Source organism: Pomacea canaliculata, linkage group LG2 (genome assembly GCF_003073045.1).
Source record: "Pomacea canaliculata isolate SZHN2017 linkage group LG2, ASM307304v1, whole genome shotgun sequence".
NCBI classification, from domain to species: domain Eukaryota; kingdom Metazoa; phylum Mollusca; class Gastropoda; order Architaenioglossa; family Ampullariidae; genus Pomacea; species Pomacea canaliculata.
Window position 1 is genome coordinate 13,170,741 of NC_037591.1, and position 20,239 is coordinate 13,190,979.

General features: G+C 37.2%; 2 protein-coding genes across 5 annotated transcripts; one reads left to right on the plus strand and one right to left on the minus strand.

Annotated features, from left to right (window-relative positions):
- The first annotated feature begins 1,875 nt into the window (after positions 1-1,875).
- On the plus strand, positions 1,876-13,491 carry LOC112556504 (pyruvate dehydrogenase (acetyl-transferring) kinase, mitochondrial-like). Of its 2 annotated transcripts, none has more exons than XM_025225578.1 (12): positions 1,876-2,334; positions 4,519-4,660; positions 6,269-6,340; positions 6,589-6,652; positions 7,156-7,276; positions 7,521-7,607; positions 7,897-7,974; positions 8,515-8,594; positions 8,816-8,914; positions 9,019-9,129; positions 10,214-10,327; positions 10,603-13,491. In XM_025225578.1, exons 1-12 carry the CDS (start codon positions 2,223-2,225, stop codon positions 10,768-10,770), a joined length of 1,248 nt encoding a protein of 415 aa, XP_025081363.1. In that variant the 5' UTR covers positions 1,876-2,222; the 3' UTR covers positions 10,771-13,491. The 2 variants fall into 2 exon arrangements, with proteins under 2 accessions (XP_025081363.1, XP_025081362.1); XM_025225577.1 differs by lacking the exon at positions 1,876-2,334 and adding an exon at positions 2,652-3,477.
- An 81-nt stretch (positions 13,492-13,572) lies between these two features.
- Positions 13,573-19,010, minus strand: LOC112556505. 3 transcript variants are annotated; one of them, XM_025225579.1, is made up of 5 exons: positions 18,658-19,010; positions 17,798-17,931; positions 16,813-17,055; positions 15,859-16,107; positions 13,573-14,779 (listed from the first exon to the last, which is right to left on the minus strand). In XM_025225579.1, exons 2-5 carry the CDS (start codon positions 17,848-17,850, stop codon positions 14,524-14,526), a joined length of 801 nt encoding a protein of 266 aa, XP_025081364.1. In that variant the 5' UTR covers positions 17,851-17,931; positions 18,658-19,010; the 3' UTR covers positions 13,573-14,523. The 3 variants fall into 3 exon arrangements, with proteins under 3 accessions (XP_025081364.1, XP_025081367.1, XP_025081365.1); XM_025225582.1 differs by lacking the exon at positions 18,658-19,010 and adding an exon at positions 18,362-18,494; XM_025225580.1 differs by lacking the exon at positions 18,658-19,010 and adding an exon at positions 18,358-18,426.
- Positions 19,011-20,239: the final 1,229 nt, after the last annotated feature.

Genomic DNA, 20,239 nt, shown 5'->3' on the forward strand with positions numbered 1-20,239 from the left:
TATCTGACGGATGCTGTTATATAAACAAATGCATTTGACAAGAAGAACTGCAACATTTACTACATGTGTAGCCGAATATGACAACTACAGCATCCCAACTGCAGATTAATTGTCAATTCACTCATTCTGCTGTTTAAAGTACATCAAAACAGCCCCCCCCCCCGCTAATGATGTTTTTTTCCTCGCACTCCAGGATGTCTGAACATGATTATTATCAGATTAGACTGCAGTCATATATGCGTCTTATTTGGCTTTGAAGTCTGTGTAAATGAGGACTTTTTCTAATGAAATATTGAGCGGAATAAAGCTACTAACGCTGTATGACCTTGTTATGAGCGAACCTGATGTTAACCTCCATTACCTCATAGTGCTAAAAATAACTCTAACCGAAGAGCTTGGTGCTTCTACATTTTCTACTGCAAACGTTTGAAAATGCGCCAGTTGCTTGTCTTGCTGTTGCTGCACAGAAAGAAGTAATGAAGAATATTTATACCCGTTGACGGAGGAATATTTTTTTCTGTAGCTCCTTCAGTCGTGGCGTACGTGCTATGAGCCAGAGAGCTGTGACATTATTGTCATAGCTCTAGCTACTGCTACTCTCACTTGCATTGTACGTGCCGAGTGGTAGTGGTGGTGGTGGGGAACGGAGTTAAACCCCCAACACCCTAAACGAGTGCCAAGAGCATCAAGCCAAGACAGGGTCTATCACCTTACCTGAAATTTGCATACAATTGATATAGGGGTGAAAGGGTGAAGACCCATTTGTAAGACCCATCAACCAGCTGGCACTCAATCGTTCTTATATAGATCGTCCTGGCACGAAGGATTGTGGGATGAGACACGGACATTCAAGCCTCGTTCAAGTTATTGAAACGCTATAACCAACTTCATAACCAACTAAAAAATTTCTCTCAGACAACAGTGGGTATTCTTCGAGTGCCCTCTGTTGCCTGTTCCGCTTAATTTTAGTATTTGTTTGTGTGTATGTGTTTTGTTGGGGTTTTTTGGGGGGTGGGCGGGAACATTATACTAGAAATTCGATGTTCACGACCACCATATATTACTTACTATTGGTTTAAAGAAGCTGCCTCTAGTTTTCTCTGGTGACCTACCGACGAAACATCTATAGCTGCATGGGCGCTGATACCAATCAAAGAGCGAATGGATGATGATGATAACGATGAAGAAAACTACATGTACATGTGGTAGACCTATTTTGTACAAAAAATTTGCCGGCAATGGTTTTAGACGTGGTACACGTGCGATATATATGACAGAAGATTTACTGCAAACGTATATATATAATAAATACATATGTGTGCGTGTGTCCATCCATTTTGAAGTAACAAAGGTTAAAATAAAGCATTGTTTAACTGCTGTATTAACTGGACAGTAACCAAGTCATTTTTCATGATGTCCTAATTTTAGAATAGCTGACATAACCAGCGCGCGCGTGTGTGATCACGCGACAGTCCACTCATGACTTCACAACACATGAAGGCACGTGGCTATATTTTGCTCTTTTTTTTTTCAGTCATACATCGATTGTTTTGGGCAGATCTTTTCTCGTGCTTTTCCTAACATGTTCTCGGTAATATGGCAAAAGTATTGCCTCAGTAAAGTCGAACACGCTATAGTCAACTCCGATCTACTTTTCCGTTTGTCGATAGATAAGAGATCAACCACTCTCTTGTAAACAAGGGGCGTCGGCTGGTCACTCGCACGCGATTGGTTGATTGCAAAAGTCACTGAACTAGATATAGCCAGTCAGATGCTGTCCTGATGACCTTGACCTTATTTATTCATAAAAAAAGGTTAACAATGCTTTATCAGTCTTAATCATCTTCTCTTAAAGCAGTCTTTATCTGTATGTTGACAACTACATCTATATTTTATAAAAAGGGAATTGGTGCTGGCCTTGAGAATGTTTAGCTAAGATCAAGAATACGTGACGTTTAAGGGAGAGATCAACAGAAAACGAGAAAAGTTGAGGGGTCAAAGGTCGCTGGGGGCTTTTTTACGGTCAGGGGAAAGTTTCCTTTAGGTCGATTCTGATTGGTGGAAGCTGACGAAACTCGACAGAATCGGCGTCTTGTGCTGCTGAGGAAGGAGTTGAGACAGTGCTCATCAGTCCAGAGGTGGTCGCTAGCTGTCACTAATCACCTTTATGTCGCTGAGATTGTATTTCAGCATTTTCTCAGTTCTTACGGAGTCCAGTCAAGATGCGTGTAACGTGTCGTCTGCTACAGAGAGCTGCAAAAGCTTTGGAACAATATTCACAGTACAATCCTTTGCCGCTATCCATTAAAAAGTTCATCGAATTTGGCAGCAATGGTAAGTTTATTTCTTATTTACCTTTTGATCTACTCCCAGTATATTTATGGATGAACGTGAAAGAATCATAGGTGTATAGCCACTAAATATTTATCGATACATCGGATGCACTCCTGCCCTATCGTTATCGGTGTTTAATTTTGAGTGATTATAATATAAAAATTGAAACATATTATTTTTGTGAGATGAATGCTACATATACTTCTTGCGTTTTCTGCAAACACCATGGAATTCATGCAGACAGCAGACCAAGATATAATTTTGGCTCGCGAGATCACCGTAGAGAGCGAAGTCCAATAAGTTGCAAGGCTCACAGTAGCGACATACATTAATGTCGGATTAGACCGGTTTGCATCATATTGTCTTTCGAGCACAGCTGCTGGCAGTTTCATTATCCATCCAGAAGAAGCGGTTCTTATTCGGCTCGGGTTTCAGATTTAGGAGAAGGTGAGCACAAGGGAGTAAAACGCAGCCGGCTTTTAGGTCAATTTTCAACGGACTTCCGCCTAAATCAACTGACACAGTTTTGCTGCCAGCGTGAAGTAGGCTGTGTGGCTTGACACCTTTGACTACGAGTGACACCTTTGCTTAGTGTAATTGTGCTGAGAAGCCATGCAGCGAGTATCTTGCTGCGACCACTTTACAGATGCTCACGGAACTGACAACAGCACTGCCAAAGCAACATCCTTAACCGCCGTGTGAAGCACGAACTTGTGTTCGATGTAATCATCGACAGAACGAAGACCTGCAGGTGCCGGCACGCCCCTGTTTAGCATTAACGGTGAAACACACAAATATTGTCCAAAAAATATTGCCAAGAAAGACTGGACTTCAAGCGCAGTATTGCATCAGGAATTGTTGACCGCGCGGCGCAATTAACGGTTTTACTCCACAAGGATATGGAAGGAGAAGAAAGACGTGCGTAGTGGTTGTTCATCGGATGTGGTGGGGTGACATTGCGTGATTCACAACTAGTGTCACGAGTCGTGGGAGTACTTGCTGGGTTCCTTCTGTGTGAATTATTCAACATGAGGTTTGCAATTCGTTTACTGCAAGCCTTCAAGCAAAATGCCACGGTGACTTATGATAAGTATGCGGTGTTCAGTCCGTCGCCGCTGTCACTCAAACAGCTTTCGGAGTTCGGTGAGTTAATAACAGGAATGTGGATAAAGTATTTGCAGCAGTCTTTTATTATTAATTGCAAGCGGGTTGATCTGCGTCATTTTGCATTATGCATTTGTACAGGAATCGGTGGGCAACCTCTTGGATAAGAGGTGTATATGTCAAGGTAGGGAACAGAGTAACAACATGTATATATAGTTATACATAAGGAAATGAGATAAATGTATACAGACTACCTATGTCATAATTTTAGGATGCTGTTAATAATGGAGCAAGAAGTTTGTAAAACTGGAAGCTATAACCTGTAGTGTAAATTATAGCTGGTAAGGATTTTAGTACCAAAGGCTGGAATACAAAGAGATTATAAGCTCACCGCTGAACGGAAAGCAGAATGTGTGCAAGATACATTCTGGATCAGTTTTGGCCCATGTTTCTTCTACATGTATGTAAATACTCATAGCTCATAATAAAATGGCAAGAAATCAGAGGGGCATATAATTTAAGGGCTTCAAAGGGGTGAAAAGAAATACAAGGCCCAGATATTGCTAATCATTTTCCTTTGAGAGCACATCTACTTCACAACTTATATGGTCAGCTTGAACTATCTATGCATGCTGCCATCCCTCTCTATTTTTTTTTAAATACAAGAGGATGATTTTGATATTACTCTTATTTGGCTAAAAGTGCATTTATTGATGGACCCTGCTACTACTGTGTTTCAACTGTTAACACTGTGATTGATCAGTACAAGTTGTTCCAAAATTCTTAAAGCCAGTATTGTGTTGGTTTGTATCCTAACTATGAGGGTGACTATATAACTTTTATTATGCTGAAGCTGAATAAATAGGAGTTAATTTTATCAATGAGTTCAAAAGTTTGAACTGCATGCAAATGTCTGCTAGCCTCTCATAAAGGAATTTCAAAATAATAAGCACATTTTGACTTTTAAACTCCCCCTTCATTTGTCATCCAACTGCTAAAATGTCTTTGGTGCTTTTGCTTCTATGCTTAAGATGCTTTTCTGCCTGTGTACCACTGCCACTATCTCCACCATTTTTGCAGGATCCAAATCAGGATCTCTGACTGCATCCTATCAGTTCCTGCGGAAAGAACTACCAGTCCGTCTAGCAAACATCATGAAGGAGATCAGTCTTCTGCCAGACAACCTTCTACACATGCCCTCTGTTACGCTGGTCATGAGCTGGTAATGTTTTCACGTTTTATCATCAATTTAAGTAATATTCAATATGCTTCACATCTATAAAAACATGGGCTTCACATCTATAAAAGGTAAGGGGTTTTCAGACCCCTATGTAATATCATCAGGCAGTAAGGTTAGGTGTCAGTATTATCATGATCTTGACCTTGATGTCAAGAAATTGCTTTATATATTAGTGCCATGTTTATACATGTGAATGCCTATCCCTGAAATTTGATAAGTAACAAAAGAAACCAGCTTTTATATGTCTGGTTTATTACAAAATTTCTTATCTGTGAGACCTCTATAAAAGTCTTACACCTGGTGTCAAATCATTCATGTTCTCGTATGTCATTACATGATTTACACACATTTCTGGGTGGTGGGAATCTCTAAAATTAATCTAGAAATGCTAAATAATTTATTAAGCTTTTGAAATGTAGAAGTCACTTAATTTAGACTTGACTGCAAAAGGTAGAATGGTCATAGTGTCTCAACTTTTTTGAACAAGATTCAGATCAGTGTGATAAATCAAAGGTATGCTAAAATTAATTAAAATTAGCAGATAGAATTAAAGGTAAGTTATATTACAGTCTTGAAACTAGAGAGAAAGTACCTAATCCAGGTAAATTTAGAGATTGACAGATGTTCATGTTCTGAAATTAATGAGACAGTGCTATAAACCTAGGTATGCTTAATAAATTATCCTGTTCTTTAATGCGTATGTCTATGCTGGTTGCTGTCCTTGAAGTATAGCTTACAAGTAAAGCAGTTTGTCATAAGAATGAGTACATTATTTTTATGTATGAGACCTCCAAGGCTTGTGAAACTAACACCTGGGTGTCAAATTTGATAATAAGAATTTCAGAGTAGTTCAGCTGTTCACTCTCTCCTCAGTCATACTTAATTAGCTAGTCTGGTCTTTGCGTCACTTGGTCTGACTTTGAATAGGTTAGCTTTCTTTCCTAATTACATAAACAGCTTATTGGTGACTTGGCATAACTTCATCTACAGTTTTCATGTATAAGTCAGAGTTCATAGTTCATGTGCCAAGGTCACAGGTAATCTCCAGACATAAAGATAAAGTGTGTGAGTGAGAGATAAGAGAGATCAGTTGAATGATCTGCATTGGGTTGTCTTGCCTTGGTTTTGTTTTGTTTCATTGTTGTATTGAGCAGCTAAAGCAGTAACAATACCCTTGTAGCAAAAACTTTAGGCTTATTAGAGAGGGACTTTTTTTTCAAGAAGGTCTAGCAGGTCATAGGAGAGTGACCATTCCTTGAGAACATGCTTAAGATCGAGGGTCTGACAGTGAGCACAATCCTTGGTAGGGTCTTTTAAACATTTGGGTTAGCCTTTGGGAAAAGTGAGAGATATGTAGTAAGTAGAATTTGTGAACAGGGTTACTCAGTGCATACAGTGAGTGTCACTAGCTTGCTATGTGTGATATTTAGAGTGAATTTTAGGATAAACCAAGGGTTGATTGTTTTATCATGAATTAGCATCCTTGCAGTGAGATATGTCACTTGATTGTGCTGTAGACATTATGCCTGCTCACAGAAATTTCTGTTTATTGCGGTTCACAGTGTTGATTGCTATATCTTTGTGTTACAGGTATGAACAAAGCTTTCGAGAACTGATTCAGTTTGAGACTAGCCCAACACCAGGAGAGGATATTCTACAGAAGTGAGTAGGCTCTAGAGCACAAGCTAATGTCACTAATATTGGATAGAGGTATCTCTTCAATGATCATTATGATATAGGCGACATGGGATGCCTGAAATCACATCTTGTCTGCTTTTTTTGTCTCCTCCACCTTTTTTGCAAGATAACCATGAATAACTACTCTAGAAACAAAGTGAAAGAATACATCATTCTTAATTTCATTTTCTGAAAACTGCATCTGACAGTGGCTTATATCTGTTTTGTTGCAGATTCACGGACACTTTAGTTCATATAAGGAACAGGCATTCTAATGTTGTGGAGACCATGGCACAGGTACAGAAGCATAGATTACTAATATGTTGTAGAAGCTGTAATAGCTATGATGTTGCCAGTTATGAGATGTTATATAGATCACAGATGATCCTATGGTCAAGACCAAAATACCTGCCTGCATTTTCTCTCAACTTTCAATGCCTTTTGTTTGGGATCAAAGTACACTAATGCTTGGTAATTGTGCAGAAATTTCTTAAATAGTAACACAAATCGTGCCTTTGAAATGTTCATTCTTCAATTTTAAAGAGTGTATGTGATTCAAGTACTGCCTGTGGAGTCCATACAACTGACTTATGATAATTCATGCTTTTGAGAATGCAAAAGAAGAAGAATATTGTGTCTTTAAAACATGAAGATAGTCAAAAATATTAGTTGAAGTTTTAAAAATTTGATACCAGCGTAGCTGGATTTTAAAGATTTGTCATATTTTTAAGTTCTTGTAACGGGTAAGTAAAGATATATTGTCTGTAAGGGATGTGTGAAATGATGATACTGTGTTTCAGGGTATTCTTGAATTGAAGGAAGCTTATGGTATAGACCACAACACAGAAAACAGAATACAGTACTTCTTGGATAGGTTTTACATGAGTCGCATCAGTATACGAATGCTGATAAATCAACACAGTAAGTATATGTGTGTGTGTGCATAATATGTTTGTGAAAGTAAGAGTATGAATGTTTATACAAGGATTGATATGTGCTGTCATTCAGAACAGTTTCACACATGCTGCTTCATCAACACCATGCACTTTTGATACAAATTGTGATAAATTCCTAAAAAACAGTAAAAGAAAAAAAGCAAAAAAGTTATCAGAGTCAGGTTATATTATTGTTTCTGCTTGGATAAGAAAAATTATGTATTTTGCAGCCCTTTTATTTGGGAACCAGTTAGCAAGTCATCCACGTCATATTGGGTGCATAGATCCCCACTGTAATGTCCGACATGTTGTGGAAGGTAAGGCCTGCACCTTTGTTATCTTTTAACATAGGAGACAGTAAACATATTTTTCATGAGCTAGCTATCTAATCTGTAACTGTTAAAGTTACCATCATTAATGTAGCAGATCAAAATGGGAAATTGATATATGCAAAACATTATTCATATTTAATAATAACTATTGAAGCAATTCCTTAGCAGTCAGGAAGAATTATTTACTACATGTTTGACACTTCTTTACAATGCCTTTGATTCTTTCTTTTATACATTTTCTGATTACATTGATGGGTTATTCTATGTGTTTCAGATGCATATGAAAATGCTCGGTTCCTATGTGAGCAGTACTACTTAATAGCTCCAGATCTCAACATTGACTGTAAAATTGGTAAGTTGAGAATGTGTCTTAGATTAAGTGCTTTAGTGCAAAATGTTTAGTTGGAAATTGTTCGGTATATTTATTCAGCTAGATTTTGTATACATGCTGATTGCCCTTCACAATAATAAACAGAAACACAATGAGAGAAGTTACAGAATGGCCTTCTAGGCCTCTGAGAGCTGCTCTCTTCATACACAAACACTTGTGCATACACTTTCAGATCCACATCTACACAAGACAGATAGATGCATGCGTGCACTCACACAAATATTACTCTGTTACACATATAAAACATCACTACTGGCATAGACATTTTTCAGTTTGATATATCATCAGTTCATATACTGATTGTTTCTAATATGAAACACCTGTACTAGCTTCCCGTTGCATTACCTCCCTTTGATAACATGTTTCCATTCAAAAGTCTGATGACTTACAACTCTTAGTTCACCAAAGATTTTTATGTAGCAGGTTATGACCTTGTATACAGCTTAAGAAAGAGTTTTGGGAAGCAAGAATTGTACATTGTAACATGCTGGTATTTTTCAGTCGGTGAAACAACAGCCAGTGGCATTCACATTGTCTATGTTCCATCCCATCTATATCACATGCTCTTTGAGCTTTTCAAGGCAAGTGAAGATAGGTTTAATGAGTAGTCTGTAGCACAGTTACATAAATATTGGAGACAGGCTTAAAAACTTTTCTTTTTAAGTTTCTCATTTCAATATTTTTGGTTACTTTAACTTCTGTTTCTTTTTTAGTTTTGTTATTTTAAATGGTGGAGATGCCATAGTTTCTTGTCTTATCGTTATGTTATTAAATTTGCATTTGTGTGTGTATGTGTGAATAGAATGCCATGCGAGCAGTAGTAGAGAACAACCCTACAGCATCTGAAGTTCCTGCTCTTGACGTCATGATCTGCAAGGGCATGGAAGATCTGACTATTAAGGTAAATATTTAAAAATTTAATATGTTGTGCCGCTGTTGTTTGGGGCCTGACTTTCTCCAATTTTAAGTATTAAATGTAACTTTAGCCCCATGATATTATTGCAGCTCTCAGACAGAGGCGGTGGAATACCACGCTCCAAGTTGGACTTATTGTTCCAGTACATGTACTCCACTGCACCACAGCCTTCACGCTCTGACTCGTGTTCTGCACCACTGGTTGGTATTTATTTAGTCAGTTTAATTTTGCTTTCTTATTTTGTTCTTATCATTATTGTTGTTGCTAGAATATAGCTAGTTTTGTTGCTTTCATCATTTTTTTTTTTTACCACTAATAATACATGTAGTCAATGCACAGTAGGAATTTCTTTCACTGAAGTAAGAAAAGAAGTGACATTACTGGACCAGAATGGTGTACTTCAATTATTCTTTCAGTAAAATAACACTAAATGCAAAAAAGTACAGATTTGAAAAAAATTCACAGTACTGCCTTTTATAATTTATTTTGCCTACTGTAACAGTAAGAATGCACTGTCCACGTTCTTTGGTTTTCCATTTGAAGTGGTGGGGGAATATGGGAGGGTAACAAATGCTGTATTCCTTGCAGTATTAGTATGCACAACATATGATCTTCACGTTTACAAAACAAGCAGTTCAACCTACTTGTTGTCATAATTAATGAGCATTGTTAAAAAAAAACAACATACATGTACTGACAGACAAAAAAAATCTTTGCGAATAACAACCAGTTCATAAACAATAGAGAAGATTAAAATAAGGATATATGTCCTCTATAAGTCATCTTATATTGCAAAAAGAGTTTTTTTCATGGTATCACAAATGTTTATAAATTACTTGCTAAATGTACAGCTGTATGACTTAATTGTAATGTGGCAGTGATCACAACTGCAAGCCAACCTACTGTTTGTACTTTTAGTGCCATTTGTTATCCTCAGCGTGCGCGCACACACTCTCGTACATTATTTCTCTCAATGCATTTGAAAGCATTTATAGCACTTTCCATGTACACAAATCACAGCCATGCCAATAGTTACTTTAAACGTTTCTCCCTAATCTTTTATGTCGCCATACTATGTGTAATGCCAGTTAACAGTTGATTTTATTTTTTACCATTTTTTAAGATGTGGGACATCTGTTTTGACATATTTTGCTTGATGATATCTGGTTACATTGACCTGTTATTGTGTAGTTGTTAGTGAGTTAAGACACTGTTTCTGTCTCTGATTCAAACATTTCAATTTGACATTGATGTTTTTCACATGTTACACAATCTATTTTCTAGGCTGGTTATGGCTATGGTCTTCCTCTTTCTCGACTCTATGCGCGTTACTTCCATGGAGATCTTGTCCTTAGTTCAATGGAAGGCTATGGCACAGATGCTCTCATTTATCTGAAGGTAAAACTCTGTCATTTCTTATTACTTATTAGTAATGCTGTGATATATTATTAGTAATAGTATGATTAATAATAATAATACAGTTGATTTATATAGCACTTTTCTCACCATTGAAGGCAGGCTTAAAGCGCTTTATTAGTTTACTATAGTAATATTTTATCACATTTTTTTCTTGTTTGCTTTCTCTATACTCTCATTAGTGGGTCACATTGAAGGTTTTGTTAATTCTGTTTTTCTGCTGATATGGACTTGAGCATTTCATTTCGTCTTTGCAGGTCATGTCGGATGAGGCTAATGAGATGCTTCCAGTTTACAATCGCACGGCTTCTCGATTTTATTCCAAAGACATCCCGGTCAACGATTGGAGCTCACCACAGACCTGGTCCTCCATGCATAACACACATAGTCGAACATTTGGCACATTTGCTGTGAATCGTCATTGACAAGACATTTGGATATGTTTGTTACGGCTGGTCCATTGAAAGAAGCTGGGAAATAATTATTACATTAGTCATTGAAAGACTTGTGGAAATAACCATTGAAGGATATTTTGACGTTGGAGCCATTTGACATGTTGGCATAGTATATCATTTATAGCAATGGGCATCCAAGACACAGCTTTAATGAAACCTTCAGCACATTAAGCTTGTCATCAATGGGAATAAAGTTGGCTCTGTTGTGGTGGTCTGGTCAAAAGATTCTGACTTTGAATACAAAGCATGTTTTTTCATTGCTTTTAAAGATTAATGTCTGCACACAAAATCGGAGATTTTAATTTTTTTCATGGTTAGTCTTTTAAAGGGATATTCTGACATTATTTTAAACGCTGTGTGCATAATGCAAACAGAATGTGCTTGTGTGTATGTGCATCCATATATTCAATTGGTGTACACCTTGCCTCCTTGTATGGATGTATAACTGCATGCATCTACAAAGTGTATGTTGTATGTGCACACATATCAAGTAAAATAATTTCCAAACTAGCTATTTTTTGTAATCACTTCAGCCTTTAATTTCATAGACTAAAGATTAAATATAGAATGGACTACCTCAACTTCTAAAATGAGGGCTTTGTGAATGAGTTGGTTTTGATGTTGACATGAAGGAGGAAGAGTAGACAATGTAATCTCTTGTGTTGACGGAGGAACAAAAGCTCAAGTTTTATGATTTGCTGTGTTTTCAGTTTATTGGCTTTACGAGGGAGAGTAGAGACTGACAATTGTAAAAAAGTACTATATAACAGTCACTTAGCAACAGACTTATAGTAAACATGCTGTTGACATAAAAAAAATTTTGGTGGGGGTTCCATCCTCAACTTTGCTGTAGTTGTGGATGTTGGTTGTCAAACCCTTGCTAAGATTTCGTGAGAGGCCAAACATTGGTTCTGGCACACCACCAGCAGTCCATCTTTATGCATGGTCTGTGCACAGACTTCCCAGTTTAACACCAGAAATAAACTGGTGAATGTATTCTATTGTCTGCATGTGTAGGCATATCTGCAAAAATGTGATTACATGTGTTGAAGATAGTCCTTGCCCCAAACCTAGCTTTTTGTGATATTAACTGGTGATCTATTTGAGAAAAACATTTTTTAAAAAAGATTCCCAGTCAAACAACACTTTAAAATATACATGTAAGCTTTTGAGTCCATTGAGATTTTAACTAAGTCTTGTCCTTTATTCCTTGTTGCACTTGTTTTTTGGTTTAATTTTTGTAACATTGACGGGTGATAATGTTTAAAACTGATGTGATGTTTTGAGAACTTTAGAAAATAAGGTGTATATTTCATTTCAGTAAATAATGATTTGTTGATTAAGTTATTAAGATTATTCGGTTAAAGGTTGTGAAGTGGCCTAAACCTGAAGTGTGTGCATGTGTAGATGTAGAAGTGTGCGTGATTAAAGAGTAGATGTAGGAATTGGTGAATGTATATGCGTGTCAAAAATAAACCTACAATGGTCTCGCATGTGTCCTACCATTTCATTCCTGTCATATACAAACCAGATATTGTTACTTATCAGTGTTATTTGTTTAATTTAGAAGGGTCATTATAATGCCTAAAAATCCAGTCCTGCCAAATTGATTCAATGAAAGACTTGGTGTGACTGAAGAATTTAGAAAAATTCTATTTTTCATGAAAGGGAGAGAAATGGTTCAAGTGCCTGCTAATCTTCTAGTGTCTGATAAGATGACATTCAGGTTGTTGGCTTAAGCTGAGTTTCAAATTGGAAGGTCACTATTACAGTTGTGTTTTGAGCTCTTATATGACTATAACTTGTAATAGTTTTTGAAGAAAGAAAATCATCTTTTGAGTTTTGCAGTCTGCTGCATACACATTCATCTGTCACACTCACCAATGTTCACATCTGTCATAATGATAATTGCTTTTCAATATGAAACCCGATTGTGGACCAGCTGGTTCTAAACATTTAGTGACACAGGGTTGTAGATATTTTGTACATTTATTTCTTCTTTTGGGCATCTTCTTTTGTTGTTTCTGAAGTAAAATTACCACATTTAGTGCTCAAATTTTTAAAATCAAAGTCTATCATCTTACATCCAATTTATAACTCTGTTAAAAGTTTTGATTTTGCAATCATCCACACATTTTTTTAATATTCTTAGACTTGTCCTAGATCTTGTATGCTCTGATTCTCTCTGTTTTGCAGCTATTCATTGTAAACTGAAAAAACTGCTCAGATTAAAATATGAAAGACTACCACTCTCATAGTTGGATGAAAGATTTAAAGGAATCATTGTTGTATTGCATAATTTTATCTTCTAACCTGTGCTGGCTTTTATGTGGGATCAGTTACATAACATAGTTTTTCTCTTTGGAATATGACTTGCTATGTTTCTCTTGTTTACATGTTTTTGAAGTCAGTGCTTGGAAACCTGTATTAGAGACCAAAGCAGAGGAGTTTAATTTTGATATTTGAAGTGATTTTTGTCATTTGATGTTAAATGGGGCATAATTAAAATTGTAACCTTGTCTAAATTTTGTTTATATATTGCTTTGTTAGAAAACTGTAATTAAGAAATGTGTTAAAGTTTATCAACTTTTAGTAGGGGTTTTACAGAGAGATAGTCCAATTATAATGCAGATAAAACTGTCCCACAGATCTATCATTTGTTTTCATGAATTACAGACAAATGTAATGAAATTCTGGTTTTGAGGATTTGGTCTGTTGTGTGAGCAAGCATGTTGATACTTTCTTTTATCAGAAAATTATAACACCAGCACAGACAAATGACAAATCTTTATTGACAAGGGTGATAGAATAAGATAGGTAAGGCAGAACCTGGATAAACACGGGATGTTTTTTATACTTGCAGTATTTGTCATGTCAAGCAGAGTTCTAGATTATAAAGCTTACAGAGTTTGTACAAATGAACAGAGAAAAGTCTAGTTTATCTTTGACACTTACAAACAAAAAAAAAAGTGGATGTGCAGACTTTAAAAAAGGAGAACTGCTTGCATATCTGCAAACATATCTACACAGACATCATAGAACAGTGGGGCAAAGAGGATAATTTTGCACAAAATTGCTACAAAGCAGAAGGGGTTATGAGGATCTGTTTTATTTTCAGATGTTAAAAAAACAGTTGAGTGAGAATGATCACAAGACGAAGTTAGTAGGGAGCCACGGGTGGGAAAACAAATTCACACTGAGTGAAATTACTTATCCATGTTTATCTGCAGTACAATCCAGGATTCTTTCAAATGAACCAAGCTAAAATTATCTTTCATCTTTATTCTTCAGCTTCATATTTCACCTTTACTTTTTTTTCTGCTGAAAATCAAATTAATGCTAAAGCACACATACAGATTAAAGCTGAAAATATTAATACTGATTTTTATAAACCTCAGTATTTTCTTATAAGCTTTTGCTTTACAAGTAAATCAAAACTGAGATACTTTAGCAGTAAATCTTGTAACCACTGCACAAGAATTCTTTTTTTTTTATGCTGTTCAGGTTCTGATTACAGATGCTGTAAATTTATCTTTTAAGTCCAGCATCAACTCATTCTCAGTCAAGTTTTTCAATACAAGCATGGACCTTAGTGAGATTGTTCATTCATCCTTTGACTTGTACTGATTGTTGGGAAGGAAGCACAGGGATAGATGCAGCTACTGACAAGTGAGATAAATAAAAAGTTCAGAGGTGTTAAAGTGAACACAGTAACAGAGTGCATTAAATGACTGAATTGGAGAAATTATTGTAGGTGTACACCTCTTCTGCATTAAAATGCTCAGAGAGATGGTTCATAAAAATTTTCTGTACTGCCATGGCTTGTGCTTTGGCTTCATTGGGTACATGCATGTTGAAGAATCTCATGGCCAAAGAGCGAAGCTGGTAGTTACGGACAGAATCCTGGGAAATAAATTTCCGAGCCAAGTCCAAGGTGTCTGCAAACCCACCAATGACTTCGTAAGCGCCTTCACGCAGGCTGGAATAAATTCAAAAAGACAATTAAATGTGATGTAAGCACATAGTTTTTGCAATGTGTCCTAACTTTATTTTTCATTTTTGGTTCTCTTGATGAAAATTAATTTAAGGACCAACCTGAACGGTTTGATTGGTGTTGACAGCTGGCAATGTTGAAATGATGTACCAAGGTGTCGTAGTATACTAGATGTTATATAGCAGCGATCGTTGATCGCAGCTACGAATCGCGTACTTTGCTAGCAGTTAATTAATTAATGGATGGGTTTTGGAGACTAAAATTTGCAGGTTAGGTTTATATTGTCTTTATATCTACTGATATCTGCAAAAAATGCAAGCCATTAAGGTTGGTCTTTAAGATTCAGAAAATCCCAGCATTTGGAAAACACATGCTGAACATTCTTGCTGAAGTGGTGCTTAGGGTTCAGGTCTTTTTTATTATGGCATTGATGAGCCAGAGCCAGTGACAGAGACTTTGTAAACAGAAAAGGAGTGAATGAGGAAACTAATTTGTATACATAAAGAAAGGTAAAGGGTTCTATAGCCCCATATAAGACGTTATTGATCCCAGACGGCAACTAACGGCTCTATAAGTAAAAAAGGATTAGAATCGAACATCACAACAACAATGTTGCCATAACACATTCCTACCTATCACATCAGGAGACACAGCCTTATATGATCACAGTTCATTTACACATGGTAGCGTTTATAAGTCCCATGGCCAAAACAAAAAAAGAACAGCCACAATCTGTTGGTCCTGCATTCACTTGCCTTTCACACAGAGTGAGAAGGTCCCAGTAACTTTTGGGCAGTAAATTGTAAATAATTCACTATGTTTATTGTAAAAGGAGAATGTAGAGCCCAACCCATTTCTTCTGCCACTTTTCACCATTCCTGATAAAACAGGTGCCCCTTTGCTGTGAGGTCAAGTTCCCACCCTTCTCCCTCCGGTACCAGTCACTGATGGAATTGAATTACCTCCTGCTCCAAAGTTGAGTATTAGTATATGACAAAATAAAACACAAAATAAGCTCAGTAAAGATAAACAGTTGATTGAAATCCCAATTACCAAAAACTTACTTGCACATGTCTAAGGTGTGGCAAAGAATCTTAAAGTGAAAACCAAAACCATGATGAGCAATTAGTATGGGTTTGCGTCCACCTGCTGATTCTTTTACTTCATTCAACCAAAACAGCAGACTGTGAAGGCATTCTGACAGATCCACAGTCAGAACGTAATCACCATGGTGGCAAAGCCTACCATTGATAATCGTCAGTCCATTTACATAAGAGGCCTCATCCTCGATGTCAGATGTTGGCTGAATATAACTGAAATTTAAAAGAGTTAAGAGGTGACAATATCAGAGCAATTACTACTATCATCATGAGCATGCAGTTAAAAAAGACATTGATTTATAAAATGATTTAATGTGTGACTTCAGATAGGAAACAAAGAGAAGTAATTCTGTATGAGATACTGACAAGAGTGGAGGACAAGCAAATGTGTGACTTGTAAATAAAAACTTGTAATAGAGCCCCATACTTTATTGTGCACTCTAGGAATGTTGATAGATTTTTTTCTCTTCAGACTAAACAAGCTGCATATCTCCCACCTTCATCCCTTGTGTCATGAAAGAGTTATTTAGCATGAACATGGGTTGTTATAGGAGTTTCGTACAATCTATAGTGGTCTAAAGGGACTGTCAAATGTTGTTCACAACATATAGGCCATGGAATGTTAAAGGTGGAGCCCAACCCCCTCAGCTGCTAAAAACCAGGTACCCATTAACTCTTGAAAGCTGTCATAGGTCTGACCATGTCTTGAATGTAACTTTTGCTTCACAGGCAAAGGATCCACCAGGCAGAATATTCTATCCATAAAATAAAAGGGGTTTTCAGGCCACCCCTTAAAATATTGTGGTTTTCAGACCCTTAATAAAATCACTGGGTCCTTTAGATTAACATATACATGTAGTGAGGGTTTCTCTACTATTTTATTTTCATAGTTAACTACATAGGATACTTGTACATTACCGATTAAATGTCCGGTTCTTATATTTCAAACAAATCTGTAGCATCTCTGGAACGTAAAGTGGATCGTCTTCATCAAATAATCCATTTGTTTCCGTGTCTAGGAAGACTAATGGGGTATCCCCATTCAATTCCACTGACTCGTCTGAGTCAGAACAAGATGAAGTCAAATCTTCCTCTGATTCATAAGAGTCAATGGTGGAGCTAGTAGACAGAAAATCTTCATCAGTTGGAAATGGCAAATCTCTGCAACAGAAAGCCAAAGGATGTAAATTTTTTAACACTGAAAGAAATTTCATGATTGTTGTGGTTTGCTATTTGTTATATTTTCAAAAATATGAAGCCCAAAAAGCAAGAAACTCTATAAACAATATAATGATACAGATCTACACCTATTATCAACCCACTGACACTAAAAGTAAAGTGCATTCAGAATCTTACAAAAACAGTCTGCATCACTGTTTCCGATTCTAGAAAAGGAAAGCCAGCAAGCATCAACCTCAGCTGAATGACCCTGAATATACTGATGCTGAGATCAACTACTTAAAAAAAGCCAAGGAAACTGAAAGCATTTTCTAATAACACACATGAACATATAAAGAATAGATATAAAACCTTTGATTTTAGCAGCCCAGTCTTTAAGACATAAACAGCATTACAAGCACTATATAAATAAGCAGAACCAAAGAAAGAGAAAAAGACAGGAGAAAGATATGGGAGAGAGACAATTATGATAAAGAGCTAAAGAAAGAATTTATTCTCAAACCTGTCCCCTAAATTAACACATTGCCAGGTGGCTGAGGTAAGGAATTCCAAATTGTGGAATTCTAAGAAGAGTTGGATTTGTACTGTGAAGATTGTCTGCTGAAGCAAAGTGAAGTGGCATGTTTGGTTGGTGCTGTCAGTTCAAACTGGAAAAAGGCCAAGAAGGACTTACTACCTGAGTGTGGCAAAATTGTGGTCAATGCAAGCTCCAATGTGTACTCACACTTTCTGTATACAGACTTTACCAAAGTCTACCCTAGTCCTAGCATCACCCATGGCCAAATATGTAGCTGTCTTAGTCCAAGTACTGCTGTAACCTCAAACTGCAGATCCAACGTACTCTTGTGGATGGAAACTCTGCCAATCACAAGAAATGAGAAGCTGTTATCATTCTCACTATAACCTCAAGCTTTATTACAACACATTCAACATTATGTCTACAGCATACTTTTGTCCTTTTGACCTGACCTGCTTTACTGTGACACATATACTTGGTCACTGTTTTGTGATGTCTGTTCAATAACAGGAAAATCATTTCTGTTGGCTTTTTTTCTTTTTGTCACATGTCTAAAACATAAACATCCAATGGTAAAATAAATATAAAGTCCTCAAATGTTATTGAAGATGTGTTACACTTTCCTTCTGCGATGCTTATACTTTCACATTAAGCAGATTTCATTTTTTTAAAAGTCAATATTCATACCTTTATATAAAGTATTGTAGCATTATTTTGTTTTCATTTTACAATTCTACATAAGACTTATTATCAAAAGAGTACAATACTTGCAATAGCTTCCATAACTGTCTCTCCCAATTATCTTTGTCCTGAGTGCTCTGACCCGCAGGCTCAAAGCTTATACACAATGTGTAAATGCATCTAGAAACATCTAGCATCGAACATTCCAGATACCAATGCTTGCGGCAGCAGGGTGAAACTTCACACAAATGGCGGGAGGTCAGTAGCAGCAGGCCCACAACCGGTGTACATTTTGACAGAGATGGAAATACTGCCTATAGCTAAACAACTATATTTTCAAATTTTTGCCGAGGTTTAATTAACATCAATATTTAAAATTGGCATACCTTCTTTTGAGATGCTACGGTTGCGCTTGGAATTGTTGATTCCTTCTCCCGAAGCTAAGAATTCCAATGAAGGGACCTCAGGGGGCGTACGTCGCTTCCCTCAGGTTATCTGACACAAACGCACTATTACAAACAATTAAGGCATAATCTGACACCTGACTGAGCAACACGTTAAGTTACTTCCTCTCTGACAACATCTGGTGGTAGTAGTAGAGGAATAGAGTTGAAAGATTGGCCCCTGGCCGTGTGTACGCTGGGTCAGCTGATGTCCCGCTGGACTGACGGTAAAAATAGACACACGTAGCCCATGACGAGAAAGCAGGGGCTGGTGCACAAGTGAGAGGGGTTGGGGACAGCAGTTTTTCACGTAAGGCTGGAGAACTGAAATGTAAACTGTTACAAAATGCATGGCAGAAGTGGTTATGCATGTCACGTGACATACATCTCCTCCGGCAAGACAAAAGGCGTGAGGCAGGGGTGTGGATATTCATAACATCATTCGCAAAATTATCAACAAAAATTAGAGTGATTTATTTATTCAAGAAGTAGTTTTCGCCACAGTGTGTTAGCATTTTGCAACATGTACACCCTCCAGCATGCCTGGCACTTACTGTCCTCTTAATTAAGTCACTACAGTACAGGCAAACAGGCCACAGGGGTGGTGGTGATGGAGGGGGAGGAGACTGGTGTTTTATGCTGAGCCAGCAACTAAGGTTATATCAAGGCAAAACAGCCAGACATGTAAACAGATGCCATATGCAGAGAAAGAACAGCGTGCCCGAGGCGATATCTGAACCCTAGATAGCCATCCCTCACTGCATTGTTGACAGGTGCTATAACCGCCTTACAGCTGTGGGCCGACGAGAAGCATGGATGTCTGTCCCTTCATGTGTTCATACCAAAGACTATAATTATAATATACTGTATTTGCTCCTGTGTATCCTGTCTATCCCGTAATGGACGTTCCTTGCTTCTCCCTCTAAATTTACGTTGTTATGATTCGCTTGATATGAAGTTGTGTTGCTATGAAAACAGTTCCTAGGCTTATTAATTTCAAGTCCCGCCTGAGGTTGCATTGGCAAGGCCAGACCAAATGATTTGCCCATCCCTGGCGTAGGGTATCTGTTTATCTGTATCTCCACTAACCCCCAAGCAAAATAAAACTGCAGTTACAATCTGAATTCAGTTATGTTATCATAGTTAATTTAAGCTGTAAAGCAAATAAAAAAATCAGTGCAATCTGATCTATATTTAATGCTTATCTTCAATTCAAAATTTTGGAACATGTACAGCAGTTTCTAGGAGTGCGTGGGCGTAAGATCCTTACTCTCGGATCTTCCATCATATGTAATGTAATAATGATTCCAGAGGGTTTTCCTCCCCATTTCTCCCTTTTATATGAAAAAAACCCAGCTAGTTATGCAAGTTATTGTATAATTATAGAATGCATTCTATAGCTTAACAATTCCTTCTATAATTGTCTAACTAAAAAACGAAAGTTATTTCTTTTTAAATTCCCCTCAACCTTCCATACTTGGCGCCCCATAATCGTGTCATTCTAGCAGACCTGCAGGCGGGTGGT

What these genes read in the sequence shown, in the direction of transcription:
- LOC112556504 (XM_025225577.1), top strand. Translation starts at nt 3,363, where the DNA reads ATGAGGTTTGCAATTCGTTTACTGCAAGCCTTCAAGCAAAATGCCACG. An exon ending in ACTCGTGTTCTGCACCACTG is followed by an intron (nt 9,130 to 10,213) that starts GTTGGTATTTAT and finishes TCTATTTTCTAG; the next exon opens with GCTGGTTATGGCTATGGTCT. An exon ending in ATGCTCTCATTTATCTGAAG is followed by an intron (nt 10,328 to 10,602) that starts GTAAAACTCTGT and finishes TCGTCTTTGCAG; the next exon opens with GTCATGTCGGATGAGGCTAA.
- LOC112556505 (XM_025225579.1), bottom strand. Translation starts at nt 17,850, where the DNA reads ATGGGTGATGCTAGGACTAGGGTAGACTTTGGTAAAGTCTGTATACAG. An exon ending in AAAGTCTGTATACAGAAAGT is followed by an intron (nt 17,056 to 17,797) that starts GTGAGTACACAT and finishes TTTCTGTTGCAG; the next exon opens with AGATTTGCCATTTCCAACTG. An exon ending in AAGAACCGGACATTTAATCG is followed by an intron (nt 16,108 to 16,812) that starts GTAATGTACAAG and finishes TTTAAATTTCAG; the next exon opens with TTATATTCAGCCAACATCTG.